At 35.6% G+C, this 16,636-nt stretch overlaps 1 protein-coding gene across 7 annotated transcripts in view; it reads left to right on the top strand.

The window, feature by feature from the left end:
• l(3)mbt (lethal (3) malignant brain tumor) overlaps window positions 1–3,316 on the top strand; it is a 59,131-nt gene extending 55,815 nt beyond the window's left edge. For all 7 annotated transcript variants that reach the window (XM_069847828.1, XM_069847830.1, XM_069847829.1 and 4 more), the window contains one exon: window positions 2,870–3,316. In XM_069847828.1, coding sequence (XP_069703929.1) covers window positions 2,870–3,001 — 132 coding nt within the window. In that variant the 3' untranslated portion in view covers window positions 3,002–3,316. The remainder of the gene's footprint in view (window positions 1–2,869) is intronic.
• Window positions 3,317–16,636: the final 13,320 nt, after the last annotated feature.

Here is a 16,636-nt window from a genome sequence, read left to right as displayed (position 1 = left end):
GTGGACAAAGTCCTCACTTAAACTAAACTGTTGTCAAGTATTTTATATTACTTCCGTTGTGTGAAGTGAAGCCTTCAGTGGAATGAGGGATGGACTTTAGAATCTGTTCCAAACTACAAAACTCAAACTTCACTGTTATTCACTTATTCAGTAGGTAATTACTACTGACCTATTTGGTTAGAAAATGATTTAACAGACCTATCGGTAAAGAAGAAAGTAAAATGCATTCCAAATGATCTAAAAGTTCTTCAAAGTATTAAAAATGACCAAAAAATGCCGAAAAATATAAAAAAGACCTATTAGTTCAAAAACGCCAAAAAATGCAATATAAAAAAATATTTTTTTTAAGTTGATATGAACATAGAAAGGATTTCTATATTAATAGGCATCGTCCTAATATGAAAAATAAGAAGATGACTTTTCATCAACATCTGCCCCATAGTGATGACAACAAAAATCGATTGAGATTTTCATGGAAATTACGTGTTCAGCATCCCTTTCTCCAGAAAAAATGTTTTCCAGCATATGTATTGTCTGTGTGTAATTATTTACTGGACAGATTTTGTTCATATTCAGTATCTGTAGTCATTTCATTCAGGAATGGAGCACAAAATAAATTTCACTAAAAATTAGTATATTTATATATAAAAAAAATACAAAATGGCAATTTATTCAAAATTAGTTGTAGAAACTAAAATTAGTTGCAGAAACTAGTTATGATATCTTAGTTGCAATAAATTTATCGTTACCTTTATATAACTACGCCTTTAGTGAGAAATTTCTGATTCCAAAATAAATATTAAAACGAATTATTTTTCAGTGTGTGTATATTAACAGCACATTACTCGGCGTACAATTTAAACAATAATCATTCTCATAAAAATGGCACATAAAATATTCCAAATATGCTTTTCACGAGTTTCGCAAAAATTCGGTTCATCTCATTCCTATATGTAGTTCATTTTCTTAAACTGTCATTTACAATATACATAGAAATGAAACCCATAGTCATACACTAAAGCGATTACGAAACTTGTAATTGTCATATAAGCAAAATCACAAATGCACTGTCAAAAACTGTTTATCACAATTTAAAAGCCAAAGCCAAATAGGATGATGAAACCATTCAGGAGTACCAGTTCTAAAGATTCCTTTGTTACACATAAATTAATGTTCGCAAAAATATGTAGTATTACATCTTCCCTTTCAGTTGTCTGATTTCACAGTACTGCTGACTATTTCATGAATAATGTACTTACAGTTTCATTAATCACTAATGCTTATTTCTACTACCTCTATATCCTGATTGTCGAAAATACTAAAATATAATAATATGAATAGTTATTTTATGTGAATTTGTGCAAAATTAATTGCTTCTATTTAAACCAACAATTTACAAATTAAGTTGGGTATCCTAATTTTTGGGATTTTAAAAATGCATCGTGTCGTTTTTGTATGTCCGCCAAGTTAGCTTTGTGGTGGCATAACTGCCTTCAGACTAGCTGGTCTGGGTTCAATTGCCAGCGGTTTTACATGCCATAACTCTACGACAGGGACAGGGAACTCATGTAGTAAACAGAGCAGTTAGCATTAGTACCTACATACAACAGCAACTGTAGTGGGAGAAGCTAAATTCTCTGAGAAAGACTGTTTCCTGTCGCTGCTCTATGATATGGGGACCTACAGCTCTCTCTCCTTCTCTCCCAGAGAAATTAAGAACATTGTCCTCTTCTGGGTTTGAACCTGCAAACCTTGAATCCGTTGGCTAGCATAGTATCTGCAAAATCATCAAGAACGATCTCTACAAATATGCAACTTTAGAATGGATTTATTAGTTGGAAATGTTTGCTCTTGATTATATTAATATTTTAAGATTTTGTGTGTGTGCGCGTGCGCCATTTCAGTTGGGTTTAGTGTGTGATTCACTGCCATAAGTAATGGTAGGTTTGGCAAGTCTGTATAGTCTCTGAACTAAATTTGGATTGAAATCTGATTTATGATGCATGTTACTCTAAAGAGCTGAACTAAAGGGTGGGGCTACTCATCAATTAGCACTGGTCAGCTTGATGAGTTAATGACTGAATTTGGTATAATTTTCCTCTATCCAATACCTAATTCCCTCTTTACCCTTTCCTATCCAGTCCTCTGACTGAACTCTTACTTTCTTCGACCCCAACGCCATTAGAGCATTCGAGGCCTAGGTGTTCATTTCCCTTTCCTTCCTCCTCTTTCTACTTTTCTGTTCCTAGTGCTGACCTGCTATGGCACTAAAATCGTCCTCCAGTGGCTTAAGGAGGGAAAGCTGGTGATCAACAAGATCTCCCAGCTAGGTCCAGTGGACCCGTCGACCAACAGCAGGTGTGGTCCTCCAGACATTCTGGGGGTTGTGTGTGAATGAAGTAGCCACCAAAACGTTAAAATATGGTGTTCACTTAAATCGGCTACAACTTGCAATTTAACTCCAATATGAAATGAGTACCATTAAGGTAAAATTATCCGGAGGTAAAATAGTCCCCCAATCGGATCTCCGGGCGGGGACTACTTTAATGGTACAGAATCAACTAAACATCTTACAATGGAATGCTGGCGGTATAACATCAGCCAAGAAGACTGAACTAGCCAATATACTCTCAGATAATAATATCACTAAACCAAGAAATGGATTCGGAACACCTCAAAATCTGTGCTTCAGTTTCTAGTTATGATATCTTTGAAAAATATTGGAGTGCAAGAGGTCAAATGACTTTATTGTCAAATGCCTGGCATTAGAAAACAACAACAACATAAAAATATAATTTATTTAATGTGCATTTCTGTTTCCATGCATTTTAATTTGTACATAATACAAAACAATTTTTTTTTTTTCCAGCAAATTGACGGAGAAGCATTACTGATGATGGCACAAAATGATCTTGTTCAGCACATGGAAATGAAACTTGGACCAGCAATAAAATTGTATAATAGCATAGTGCTTCTGCGACAACGGATTAGGCGGAGTTGAGAAGAATAAAAAGAAGTCATACATGTGTATAACAGCAGTTAATTCAATAATCATCATGTCTTTCCGACTCTTGATTACAATAAATCACTGCATCCATCCAGATTTTCTTTACTTCTGGAATGAAGTTCTTTCCATCATGTCATACATTCAGTAATGTAAAACGATATCAAGAATTAAGTTTGTACACATATTTCCTTTCTTTTCTTCCTTATGATGTTTACAGTATGTTGTGTATATATTATTATCCAGTATAGTGTGCTTTACATATACTGTACTGTGAAAGTGTTTTTAAATACAGAAATTCTGAAGAGATAAGTTGTTTGTTTCTCACTCAAAGTACAATAGTGTGCTATACATACACTATCTACCAAAAAGTAATTGGGCACCCAGAATTTTACGTGCTAGATGCCATGTTTCGGTGGCTACTATGCAATGGTATGCAGACAATAATGTTCACCTATTGGACTGGCCTGCACAGAGTCCTGGTCTCAATCACATTGAGCACCTTTGAGACGAATTGGACCGGCGATTGAGGTTTTGGGAAATTTAACTTCCATTGTCCAACTGAGTGCCATATTGCAAGAGGAATGGCTACGCATTCCAGTGGATATCCTGCACAAACTAGTGGAGAACATGCCTGACGGGGTGGCTGCTATTATAGCAACAAGAGGTGGTACCACGAGGTTCTAAAGGGGCAAAAAAACAGTCCCCAATTACTTTTTGGTAGATAGTGTATTTGTTGTTTGCAGACCATAGCTCCTACTTTAATGTGGAAATCTTCCAAACTGCCTGACTGCAATGTCAAAGAAACATGAAGGACCAGCAAAATGTTGACTCTTATTATAGAAATACAGCTATCTAATGCTAGATTAAAAAAAAGTCTTTTTGGAAACTCTGCCAGAAGAAGAAAACCGTGGCATGACAGGACCATACAAGGTAGCCCATGGTGGAAACATAGTAAAGGTGTGGGACTGCGCATGCTGTTGCGATAGCGGCCGAGGCGTGTGACGTCATCTTTACTGCAGACAGCGATCGCAGCTCATTGCGTTGAGTACATTTTCTTTAATAAACCTAACTAGACATTAATTACAATACATAATTTGAACTGATTGTTGCCAATGTTATTCATATCCTTTTCATTGTGCGTTTAAGTTCATGTACTCTTAAAAGAGTTATGAATAAAATTTAAAAAACATATAAAAAATTAACAGTAATAGCTTAAAAGTCGCTCCCTCAAATCTGCCGTCCTAGACAGCTGCTTAGTCTGCCGAGGCCTAAATACGCCCCTGATTGCATGTAGGCTACTGTACCTATTAACTTTCTTTCACTTCAGCGCAATAGGAGCATCCAGCACTAATGTAACAATGGAAAATCGCGGAGCCACTGAGTCTACTGTCACAGAGGAATGCCAAATACTAATACAAAGAATTCAAGAATTAGAAGAGGAGAATTACTCTCTACAAACGAGGATTAAGGAATTGACAGCTGCCAACAGGAAACATGAAGAAGAAAAAAGAAAATTACATGAGGATGTAATTTCATTGAAAAACATTAGACAAACAGAAGTTAAATCTAAAGTGGCTGAAATTTTGAAACCATTTTTCACTATTGGGCAAATTGATGCTCTTTTGAATAAAAAGCATAGGGTGAAATGGTCTGTAGAAGATTACGGTACTGCAATAACACTTCGAAACCTAAGTCCAAAAACATACCGATACTTAAGAACAAAATTAAATTACCCGTTACCTGATTTGTCAACTCTGAGAAAATGGGCAGTAAAACAATTATCGCTTGAGGAAGGGGTACTTCATGATGTCTTAAAATTAATGAAGGCGAGAGCTACAAATACGTCGGAGTTAGATCGTGTAACAGTATTAGCATTTGATGAAATGTATTTAAATGAGGAGGTTTCTTTTGACAGTAGGGAAGAACAAATAATTGGACCTCATAAAGCAGTGCAGGTTGTTTTTGCACGTGGTTTGTTTGCAAGGTGGAAGCAGCCCGTATACTATAAATATGATCAGACAATAACAAAAGAAATCTTAACAGACATAATTTGCCAGTTAGAAGGCAGTTGTTTTCAAGTTGTGGCCACAGTTAGCGATTTAGGTGGAAGTAACAGAAAATTGTGGCGTGATTTGAAAATTTCTACCAAACTAAATTGCAGTTTTCCTAATCCAAATGATTCAACTCGAGAAATATTTGTTTTTTCAGACGCTCCACATTTATTGAAATTACACAGGAATCACTTTCTAGATCATGGTTTCAACTTGAACGGATTGAACATTTCATCAGAACCAATTCATGAACTTTTACGTGCATCCTCTTCCTCTGATACAAAATTAGCTTACAAGTTAACTCCGTTACACTTAAGTGTCCGTGGTACCCAAAGACAAAAAGTTAGTTTGGCAGCACAATTATTTTCCAACAGAGTTGCAAAGGCTTTGAAATGGTGTGGTGAAAACGAGTTGTTGAGATCAAATGAATGGAAAGAAACTTCAAAGGCAATAAAATTAACTAATGATTGGTTTGATTTATTTAATACCGTTTCTAAATTCGGTACCCACTGTGGGCTGCATAGTTACGGAATAAACCTTCAAGATCAGAATATTATACTCTCAGAAATGAATGACGTCATGACCACAGTTAAAGTAGGAGAAGCAAACAGGAAATTACCTTATCAGGAGGGGATTATGATAAATAATAAATCATTAACATTGTTGTATGAGGCAATGAGGTACAAGTACAAAATTGAATACATCATCACAAGAAAACTTAATCAAGATCTGGTAGAAAACTTTTTTTCGGAAATTAGAAGCATGGGTAGAACAAACGATCATCCCTCTGCTTTAGATTTTAAACATAGACTGAAGTGGTACATACTAGGTCGAAATCCATTATCTCAGTTTTGTGAGAACAAAAACACCTCCGATTTGCTTTCGGAAGAAGAGGCATTAATAGTGGGTCCTAGTACAAGCCAATCAGAAGTCAATGATAATCTGCAGAAAGAACTATGTGCAACGGCAGAATTTCTTAAAGGCATTCTGAAACCGGTTAAATTTACCAACGATCGAGATCCTGAAGAAAATATAGGCCTCCCAGAAAAAATATATGAAATCTCTGCAAGACAGCGGATATCCCAGGAAGGATTAAAATATATTGCAGGATATGCTGCATCAAAACATATGGAGCAATACCCGAATCTTGGAATTCCCACAAAATTGTCAACTTCTGCTAATCAAAAAGACTGGATTACTACAGTGTCCCGTGGAAACTTAATTCTCCCTTCTAAGGATCTACAATTGGTTGCCATGCTTATTGAAGTATATTCTCAGATGTGCACGGAGATTCTGTTTCTTATGAGAAATTTATAATAAAAAAGACTGTAAATTTGGTTAATTCTGCCATGAAAAACGAAGCAGAAATCAGTTCTCCTCTTCCGCCAGAAGTAATTACGACATTGGTTAGAACAAGAACATTTATTAGAATTAAAGAAATTAATAAAATAATAAAAATGTCTGGAATTTCAAAGAGAAATATTATAAAGAAAATGAAAAAGATTGCATAAGAATAAGTTTTTACTTAACAGAGTGGGATTTATAATGGTGAAATTATATTATGTCGTGTGTGGAATAATAAGGTAAATAATGTAGTAGACTATATTATGTCTCCAATAGCCTGAATATATAAAAATATTTGTTTACTATAATGACAAATTATTCCAAGAAATTCATATACATATGTTAATGATGGTTTCAAAAGTATTTGAATTCATATACAAAATAATGTACGTTATAAATAACTGTATAGATCTAAGTATGTATATATTTATTACACATTGTATTGTAATTATTATAAAACCACGTGTAGGCCTATATTACAGAAGTCAATATTATTAATGACACACTGCCATATCACATTGTTTCTTGGAACTTGAGTTTAATATGTAATAGATCATAATTTTATTACGTTATCATTTCAAGGTAGTTCCTATTGTACTTGAATTCATGTGTAATATAATTTGTGTGATATATGGGCCTAATTTTGTGCATATTTGTAGCATAATGTATTATAATTATTATAAAAGTACGTGTATATTACAGAAGGCAATTATTAACGTTGCACTACCATATTACATTATTTCTTGACTCTTGAATTTAATTTATTGTTCACTATTTTATCATGTTATCACTTCAAGATAGACCCTATTATAGCCTATACTGTCAATATTTACTGAATACACAAACCATGAGTTTTATTTATTCATTTAAATCTATGGACGCAGATCTAACCATCAACAATCTGTTGTGTTGACTGTGTCATTCGAGTGCGGCCTGCAGTAAAGGTGACGTCATGCGCAGACTGAACGAAAACACGCACAGCTTGTCCCACACCTCTACTATGTTTCCACCATGAGGTAGCCTGTGTCCACAATAATTTAGTTCGTAAGTATAATTTGCACACGAACATGAGTCTGCTATTGCACTTCAAGAACATGAAAAATTATCTAAGGTAAGTCACTTTCTCATAATATATCGTCGCCTGAATGCAAGAACTAGGTAACTCGAAATTTGTGTTTTTTGGTTACCTCTTTTATAGCATAGCAAAAATCGCACAAAATGTAATCCAGGATCTAGGTAACTGATTGAACGATACCAGCGACATTATTTTTCAATATGAGAAATAGGTAAAAGAAAACGAGACATATTCCATAGTGCAATAAATAAGTAAATAGGCAATGTCACAAAATATGAAAAATCAAGTTACCTAGTTCTTGCATTCAGGCGACGATATTATCTCCTCACTCATGTAAGTATCCTTCTCCTCCACACTTTGATTTTATTCGTATCTTTTATTTATCGACACTTATCAGCTCCACAGTTATCTAGAATTCAGAAAATTGATAATTAGAGTCTCATATGGCACCTTACAGTTTGCAAAAGTCTCGTGAAAACTAACCCAAAAGAAATTCCAACCAACATTGCAGTGCAACCTCAGAGCACGAATCACATTCACTATCTGTAAACATTGCCAACTAACTTTTGTATTGTTAGTTTCCAGTGACAAGATCTTGACTTTACATCATTTTCATTCTTGCTTCCCAGTATAGGCTTTCATGTTGTTACATTATTACACATTTTAATTTTATTTATTTTCTTCTACAAAACTTTTTATAATGAAATTGACTAGTGAAACTTCTATTAAGTTACAAACTAATGTGTTTCGCCACATTTGTGGCTCAAGAGTTGGCATGCTAGCTTTCATCCAGGTGACTCAGGTTTGATCCCAGCCATCTCGTGATGGACAAAGACAAAGTGTTTTTCTCGGGTTACTCCTATTTTCCTTCCATCATTCTGCCAACACTCTCCACTTTCTCCTTATTCCACCCATAATTTTTAATAGGTAAAAATAGGCTTTGGGGTAGTACGAGTTTCTGATGTTGATGTTGGTTAACTCTTCTGTCCGAGGATGGAGCCTCGCTCTGTCAGCACTGAGGCAGGATGGCCCAAGACAGGCTCTGGAAAAAGCCAAGGCAAAATGTTTGGAAAATTCATTAGAGGGATTGTCGTTAAATGGAAAGTTATGATGGAATGAACCAGGATAATGTATGTCAGATTAATCTGGCCATATTTCCTGATAATAACAGCCAACTATACAAAGAAACTGGTAATTATACAGTCAAAGAGTTCATTCATTCACAAGCTAAGAAGTTCTGTAACAACTTTGCAAACATTTCAGGCACTGCCCACTACTCTTGGAAGTAAATATACATTTCCCACCAGAGTGAAGAGTTGACTTTCCATGGATCTAATATTATAATCAAAATTTATTATCATCACCAGAGCTATGAAGTTGGTACAAAAACTTAAGTTATGTGAGCTTGGACTATATCTCTACTGAATGAAAAGTCTAGTAGTGCAGCTCTCAATGTCAGTGAACCAGAATGATAAACATGTAGTATAGCCGGGTGGTAACCAAACATGTGCTCCAATCGTCCACAGTCTTAGAACAAGAAAATAAACGATAATATGGACGCTGATCACATCAAAATTTGCTCATCACTCTTAGCTAACAGTCTTGTGGACAGATACTGGGAGGCCAGAGAAAAAATGATGAATTTCTAAACTATTTACTTTTAAGTTGTACTCTGTTTCTTTTGCTTTTGTTCATTGTAAAGTTAGTGATATTTGTCAAGTACCTCTGCGTTAAATAAATGAATGATAATATTAAAAAACAATAATTTGTAATTATAAGCTTCGTAACTCCCAATCTAAGAAGTAAAGCCATAGAAGAGATACAAACATTATATTTAAAGAAATCGACATGTTAAACTGTTTTGAAACTCGGAATATATTGATTTTGATACATGAAAAATATGTGGACCATCAAATGTGTGTAGAACGATTTTTGGTATATTGGAGATAGTCTTCTCAAATTATGCCTCTTCTAATGAAGTTCTTCAAAGTAGAGGGAAACAACATGTAACAAAACTATAATTTCGTAATGCGCATAGTTACAAAATTATAGCAGTTTATAATCACGAAATGTTTCTGTGAACATGGTTATTTTAGATTTTAAGCAGCTGGTTCAAAATTTCTCAGTTTATCAAATTAACAGTAGTACTGGTCTTATTACAATGAACAGGATTCAGACACATTCTGAGTGTTAAACCTTACCCCTTAGTGTTTTTAAATTGAGATAGAGATGCCTAGAGAAAAATTAACAAAGAGTACGAGAGTGGCATTTGTAATTCTCAGGAATGATTTATGACTGGAAAATATTTTTTTCCAGCACTGAAACAAACAGATATTGAAATGAAATTTGAAATGTCCGACATTTCGTATTTCAATTAGAATTAATACGAATATTTAACAATGTGCGATAGCAGGTAGTCGTCGAGAACAGGTTGTTTAGACAGCAGGTAGAATGGGATGTGAACTAGCAGTGTACCAGGCGAGACTCGGTACCTGGGCAGCGCGGATGGTGAAGTGAAACCCTGCAGCTTCGGGCCAGGGGAGTACGGAACAGACACTAAAGCAGTTTTGTGATCCTGATACTAGCCATGCTGTTAGTGATTGGAGGAGTGGAACTGAACCCAGGACCTGTGAAGTGCGGAGTATGCAGGAACAATTTGAGGACTAGTCTTATGTGCAGCTCCTGTTCGATGTGGTTTCATTTCAGCTGCCAAAAACTCAAAGAGGGACCAGCATATTGAGGAGAACTGGAGTTGTAAGGAATATATGAGGGGTTCACAACCAGAGTGGACCAAGTCCATCAGTGATCAGTTTGTGGATTAATACAATCTCGGATGAAGAAAACTTAGATTTATTCATTGCCATAACAAACAAAGTTCATAACTCATTTATTACTCCACAGAAGGCAGCTTTTCCTATGGAAGGTGAAGGTTGCTAAGCATGAGCCAGGAACTGTAAGACTCAATATCTCAGAACTATTCCAGATGGACTTGGTCCACTCTGGTTGTGAACCCCTCATATGAGGAACATAGTTGTGACCACAGATATAGAAATTGAATCGCTGAAGGAAGAGGTGGTGGAACTGAAAGGGAAGCTGCAGCAGATGGAAGAACGGCTGAGAGAGATGGAAGCAGAGAACAGGTGACTACGCGAGGAACAACATGGGGAGGCGAGCAAGGAAAAGCAGATATTAGTGATAGGAGATTCCATGGTGCGACATGTGGGACAAGAAAATAAGGACCTCGAAGTGCTGTGCTACCCGGGGATATGAGTCGAAGGAGTGAGACAAATTGGAACAACAGAAGAAAAGGGACAAAAAAAACTACAATGTTAATGTGGGGACCAATGACCTGAGGCGACAATATGAATATGTTATGGGAGATATGTACGATTTGGCAGTAAGGACGAAGGAGCTGTACCCCCAGGCAAAGATAATTATCAGCGGGATAGTGCAGTGAAGAGATTTTCACTGGACTCGGATTGGGCGAACCAATAAGGCATTCGACTAGATGGCAGATAGAATGGGAGCAACATTCGTGGACCCAAATTCATGGATCAGTGACGGGGACCTGGGACGTGACTGAGTCCATCTAAATCGAAGAGGAGCGACGGAACTAGGAGTGCTGTTCTCGAGGACAGCATCAACGCAGAGGAACAACGACCAGGAATGACGACGACAAATAGTATGTATGAGTACTATTACGACAGCAACAGGAGAGATGGAGGCAGTAGTGGCGGCCACAGTGGAAACAACAGGGATCAGCAATATTATGTCATGTAATGGTAATACTTTAGTAGTGCTGCAGGTCAATTGTAGAAGTATTTATAATAAATCAGTTGAATTCTGGAATCTAGGAGATTCGCATAAACCTGACGTCATAATAGGAACAGAATCATGGCTTTCTAGTGAAGTAACAGACTCAGAAGTATTTAGAAACAATTATGTAATATACAGACGCGACCGTGTAGGAACAGGGGGAGGGGATTTTATATGCGTAAAAGAGTGCCTGCAGAGCGCTGAAAATTTTAAAGACTCTGAGTTCGAAATGTTGGATGTAGACATAGCAGATGATTATTCGTGAAACATATTACACATCATCGGTTTATACAGGACTCCAAAAGAAGGCTTGAACGTACTGTGTAAAATAAGAGATATGTTGGAAAATACATACATTCATGGTCAATATGTTGTTGCGGGAGACCTAAACTTGCCCCAGGTAAACTGACAGGGTAGAATAGAGGGAGGGATGGGTCAAGCCCAGTCATTAGTAAACGCACTCATCTGGAAACATAACTTAATACAAGTAACAGATAGGACGACAAGGGGAGATTCCTTACTAGACATATTTCTTTTAAGACCCTCAGAAATAGTCGCAAGTATTGAAGTGATTCAAGGTATTAGTGACCACGACGCGGTAATTCTTGAAATATTATGGAATGCTAAGAACAGGCAAAGCAGAACAAAGAACAAAAATGTCTTGCAATATAACAAAGTGGACAGAGAAGGCTTCCAAAATTATCTTAGAGAAAAGTACTCATTATTGGTAGTAAAGGGCAGTAGTGTAGAAGAATGCTGAGCGGAGTTCAAGCAGATTATATTAATAGGAATACAGAAATTTATCCTGGTTAAATAATACCGGTACCTATAAATACACTGTGTCTGTAAAGTCATGGTACAGTTTCGAACACTTATAATGGCTAAACGAAACGAAACCGAATGAAACTTACGATACACTGAAGAGTTTCTGAAGCATAAATTTCAATTTTATGCATGCACAGGTAATGATGCAACACAACAATGAAACGAATCACGCCATTTAGTTAAGATGTGGACGGTGCAAAAGAAAATTCAATGCGTCCTGTAGCTTGCAAAATTTGAATCCATGATGGATGTTCATTGTGAATATCTCCTGTGTACAATGAAGAGATGCCACATAGAAGTAATATTCACTGATGGGATAAGCAGCTGAAGGAAATTGGCAGCTACAGTAAAACCCCGATTGTTCGTCACCCTATTAACCGGTTGCCGGATTATCCGACTGTCTTTCTCTCCCTCTTCTTTTTTTTTTTTTTGCTACAGAAGCATATGAAGTAATACTACTGTACATTATATTAGTACCAGTACGTATTTTTTTCTAGAGAGTGCTATTACAAGCCTTGATAGTTAAACAATATGATCTACTGTTCGAGTCGCCGTAGGCCTACTTTATGTAAAATATATTCTATGAGTGACAAAAGAAAACGTGTTGTGCTAAGTACCGAAAAAGTGCAAATAATTTAGTTGTTTGGGTTAAGAGAAACTGTCTCTCATCTCGCATCAGAATACGAGATTGATGTTACAATTGTGCGAGAATTAATAAAAATCAATAATGAAGTGCGTAAAGTACGTAAATCTACAACACGAGACCTCTACTATTCCTATCTTTCCGCTGACATCCATTACAAGGAATTTCCTTGCCCCTTAAAAACCCCTCGTTGACAACCAGACTTAAATGAGAGAAATACTGATTCACTACCTAACGTGTTAAACACAAGATGACGAAGGAAGTTTAAAAAGTGCAAGTATTATCTACTTAATTTACGAAAATATTTTATGGCACGGATTATCCGATTTTTTCGATTAACCGTTCAGTGCATCCCCTTCATTACCACGGATAATAGAGATTCTACTGTATATGGGATAGCAACCTAAGGAGCCCTAAGAAATCCTGTGCTCAAAATCTAGGCCTAAAGAAGACTACAATTCATAAAGTTTTAAAGAAACATCTCCGTTTTATGGGTTACAAACTGCAGTTGTTACATGCTATCCGCCCAACTGATAAACCCAAATGATTTGAGTTTGCTGTACAGATGCTTGATGAGATGAACAATTCTTACAGAAGATTGTGTTTACTGATGAGGCCACATTCCATGTGTGTGGTCATGTTCATCGCCATAACGTGAGGATATGGGCTTCTGAAAATTCTCGTGCCTACACTGAATATGAGCACAATACCCCCTTAAGTGAATGTCTGGTGTGCCCTTATGCATGATAAAATTATAGGCCCATATTTATTTATGGAGAAGACTGTGACGTCATCTTTCAACGTGATGGTGCTCCTCCACACTATGCCAACATTGTTCGCGAGTTTCTGGATACAACATTTCCCCAGCAGTGGATAGAAGGCATGGCCACCACCATCACCGGATCTAACACCTTTAGATTTTTACTTGTGGAGCTATGTCAAGCAACATGTGACCAGTGTTCGTATCAACGACATTGACCATTTAAGAGACAGAATCAGAGATGCTATTCACTTTGTTATACCTGATGTCCTTGGTCGTGTGTGGAATGAATTAGAATATCGTTTAGATGTGTGTAGAGCAACAAACGGAAGCCACATCGAACTACTGAACAGGTATGCAAACTTGGAGAGATTTTCTTTCATTTGGTGAAGGTTTCACATTTCTATCTTGTTTCATTGCTTTTTGTATGATCATTCAAAACTGCACAATGACTTTACGGACACAGTGTAGTTTAGCCATTTTGGATAAGTGTTTCCTGTGCTACCTACAATATTCACATATTTGAAAATAGTGTCATTACTAAATTTGTCGCAAATATCAAAACCAACTTATTCATTCACCAGGGGTTTTCATGTCAGTCTGTTCTTTTCCTGTCCCTTTTTTAGAAACTAGGTTCTCGACGAACATCGTGAGACTGCTTTACATGGAGTCTTCACCAAGACTGCGCCTTAAAATAGGTATCACTTCTTATGAACTAGGTTTATTTCATCAAATTTCCCAACATATTTATTATCTGGTTAATTATTAGTTAATAAAGTGCAGGACTCAAGTAATAATTTTAATTCTGTTCAATCGTTTTGACAAACAGTCATGCTCTGTGAGTAATCGAAAGAATGGAACTGCACTTTTCCTTGGATACTCAGGAATTAAGTTTTGTTGCACATTGAGGCACTCCAATCTTTTATTATTTGAAATTTCGTAGAAATGGTATGATATTATATCTTTTTAGTTTATTAATCTTTTAACTGTTGAAAATGGTAAAGTTAACATGGGATTTTGTAAGATTTTACTTTCCTTCTTAGCAAAACGATCAGCAGCTTCATTACCAGATAAACCAGTATGCCAATACCCATTGAAAAACATATTTTTTGTTAAGCTTTAACAGATGGTGTATAATTTTCCAACAGTCAGTTATTTTTCCACTTTTAGACAACATACTGGTGGTTATAGCAGTAATAGCTGCTTTAGAATCACTCATTTTGGTTGGACAGTACTGATCCATCGTGAAAATATGAAGCCATTCTTTCTCTGGGAATCTACTATTTAAATAGTTTCCAATGCTGGCAATTTCAGGACATCTTTTGGAGTGTCACTTTCCTTGGTATCTTCAACCAGGTAGGGGTAATACTCTATTTCTATTGCTTGTGTAGGTTTAGTTTTGGGAATTAAGACTTTCTTTACTTTTTGGGAGATTATCTTTTTCTTAATTTCATGTACCGGTACTTCAGAAAGAAAGTTTTCCTGAGATTTAAAGTTTATTATGAAGTCTCTTAGTTCCCAATTGCCAAATGAAAGTCTGATCAATTTTTCATACCGAATAATAGCATCCTTTTTTAGTTGACATTCAATAGGAAGATGATGAAGTATTATATAGTTATGATCGAAAATAGGTCGAAACATGTTAACAATGTACGTTAAGATTTAACACAAGAAAGTTCTTATCATACATATTCCGAAATTATATAGTTGTATTGCAGGTATTGACACAGATTTTATAACTCCTATAGAGACTTTTATTTTCTAATAACGTTATATTTTTAAGATTTGCTGTTATTAAAACCACAGTATGTAATTACTGGTTCCATACAAACATTATAAGTAGCTGTAAGAGCTTCACAATTTATATGAATACTGCTACATACTAAATATTTTCAAAACAGCACAATGTACCTAAATACTTCGTTTCACTAAGAACCAATGCTTTTTTTCTGGCAGAACATGCCGGAATGGTGGTCCAACACCTTTTCTTGTATTTTTCATCATGGAACCGAGAAATGTCCTAATAATTATGTTTTTAATGTAATTTTTCTTACAACTCCACTTGGGCCTGGAAAGTCTTAAAATTGAACGAAAATGAGATTAAAAATGACAAAATTCTCATGCACTGGACAGTAATGATCTCATTGTCTGCTATAATGTAGATACAGAGTTTTCACCACCTTCTCCAGAAGGACTGCTAAGGACACTTAAAAAAACTAATTTGATTTTAAATATAGAAGAATGAACTATAAAATAGTAGACCTATACAAAATACGTACCGTACTGTACCTGAAAAAACTATTTTATACCCACTTTTTATAACAAAATTCTGTGATGTCACTTTAGTACTTACTATTTGTTAGTCAAAGATAAAATTATGCAGTATGAAAAAATACTTGTCTATTAACAAATTAGAAGTACGTTAACAAAAATATCTTTAATTAAACGAGCACATAAATTTTAAGACAAACTAACATTTCAAGACTATTCCTATTATAAAAATGTCCCACCTATACACTACTATTCCTACGTTATACACGTTCCTACTTTACACATCGCTCTTAGTGTTAGTATACAGTATTTATTTAGCTAAGTTTTACATTAGTACTTACGTTACCGGTATTTCAAAATCAGTTTTGTAAAATACTTACCTACATTTGAAGATTACAGTTTTTCACCTTGATGTGAAGTCAGGAACTTCTCTGTAGATACCGTAGGTAACGACATCAAAGTATTTTCCTGTACATGCAAGCATCTTCCACAATTTAAACTACTTACCTTCTTCCAGACCTGTTAAAACATAAACCAATGTCATAATGAATATATTGACATAAAAATTCATCACACAAAAAAGTAAAGAACTGTTATCAGTACTTAAAATTTTATTATGTTGTACGGTACCATTGTACTGTTTTCCAATAATATTTCCCGCAATAATAAATATAGTATTCAAAATTCAATTGTCTCTTATTTGATTCCTATGTTAGCATTAAACTGAATTTGATTCATTTTCAACTCATTCTTATTGTTACACTTTCAATTAATAATCAAAGCTATTGTGAATTTCACACCTTTTGCCTATACAGTACAACAGAAATCAGCATAGGCATAAGCT

Source organism: Periplaneta americana, chromosome 15 (genome assembly GCF_040183065.1).
Source record: "Periplaneta americana isolate PAMFEO1 chromosome 15, P.americana_PAMFEO1_priV1, whole genome shotgun sequence".
NCBI classification, from domain to species: domain Eukaryota; kingdom Metazoa; phylum Arthropoda; class Insecta; order Blattodea; family Blattidae; genus Periplaneta; species Periplaneta americana.
The sequence above is the reverse complement of the archived record's forward strand: the minus strand, read 5'-3'. Positions and strand labels throughout refer to the sequence as shown.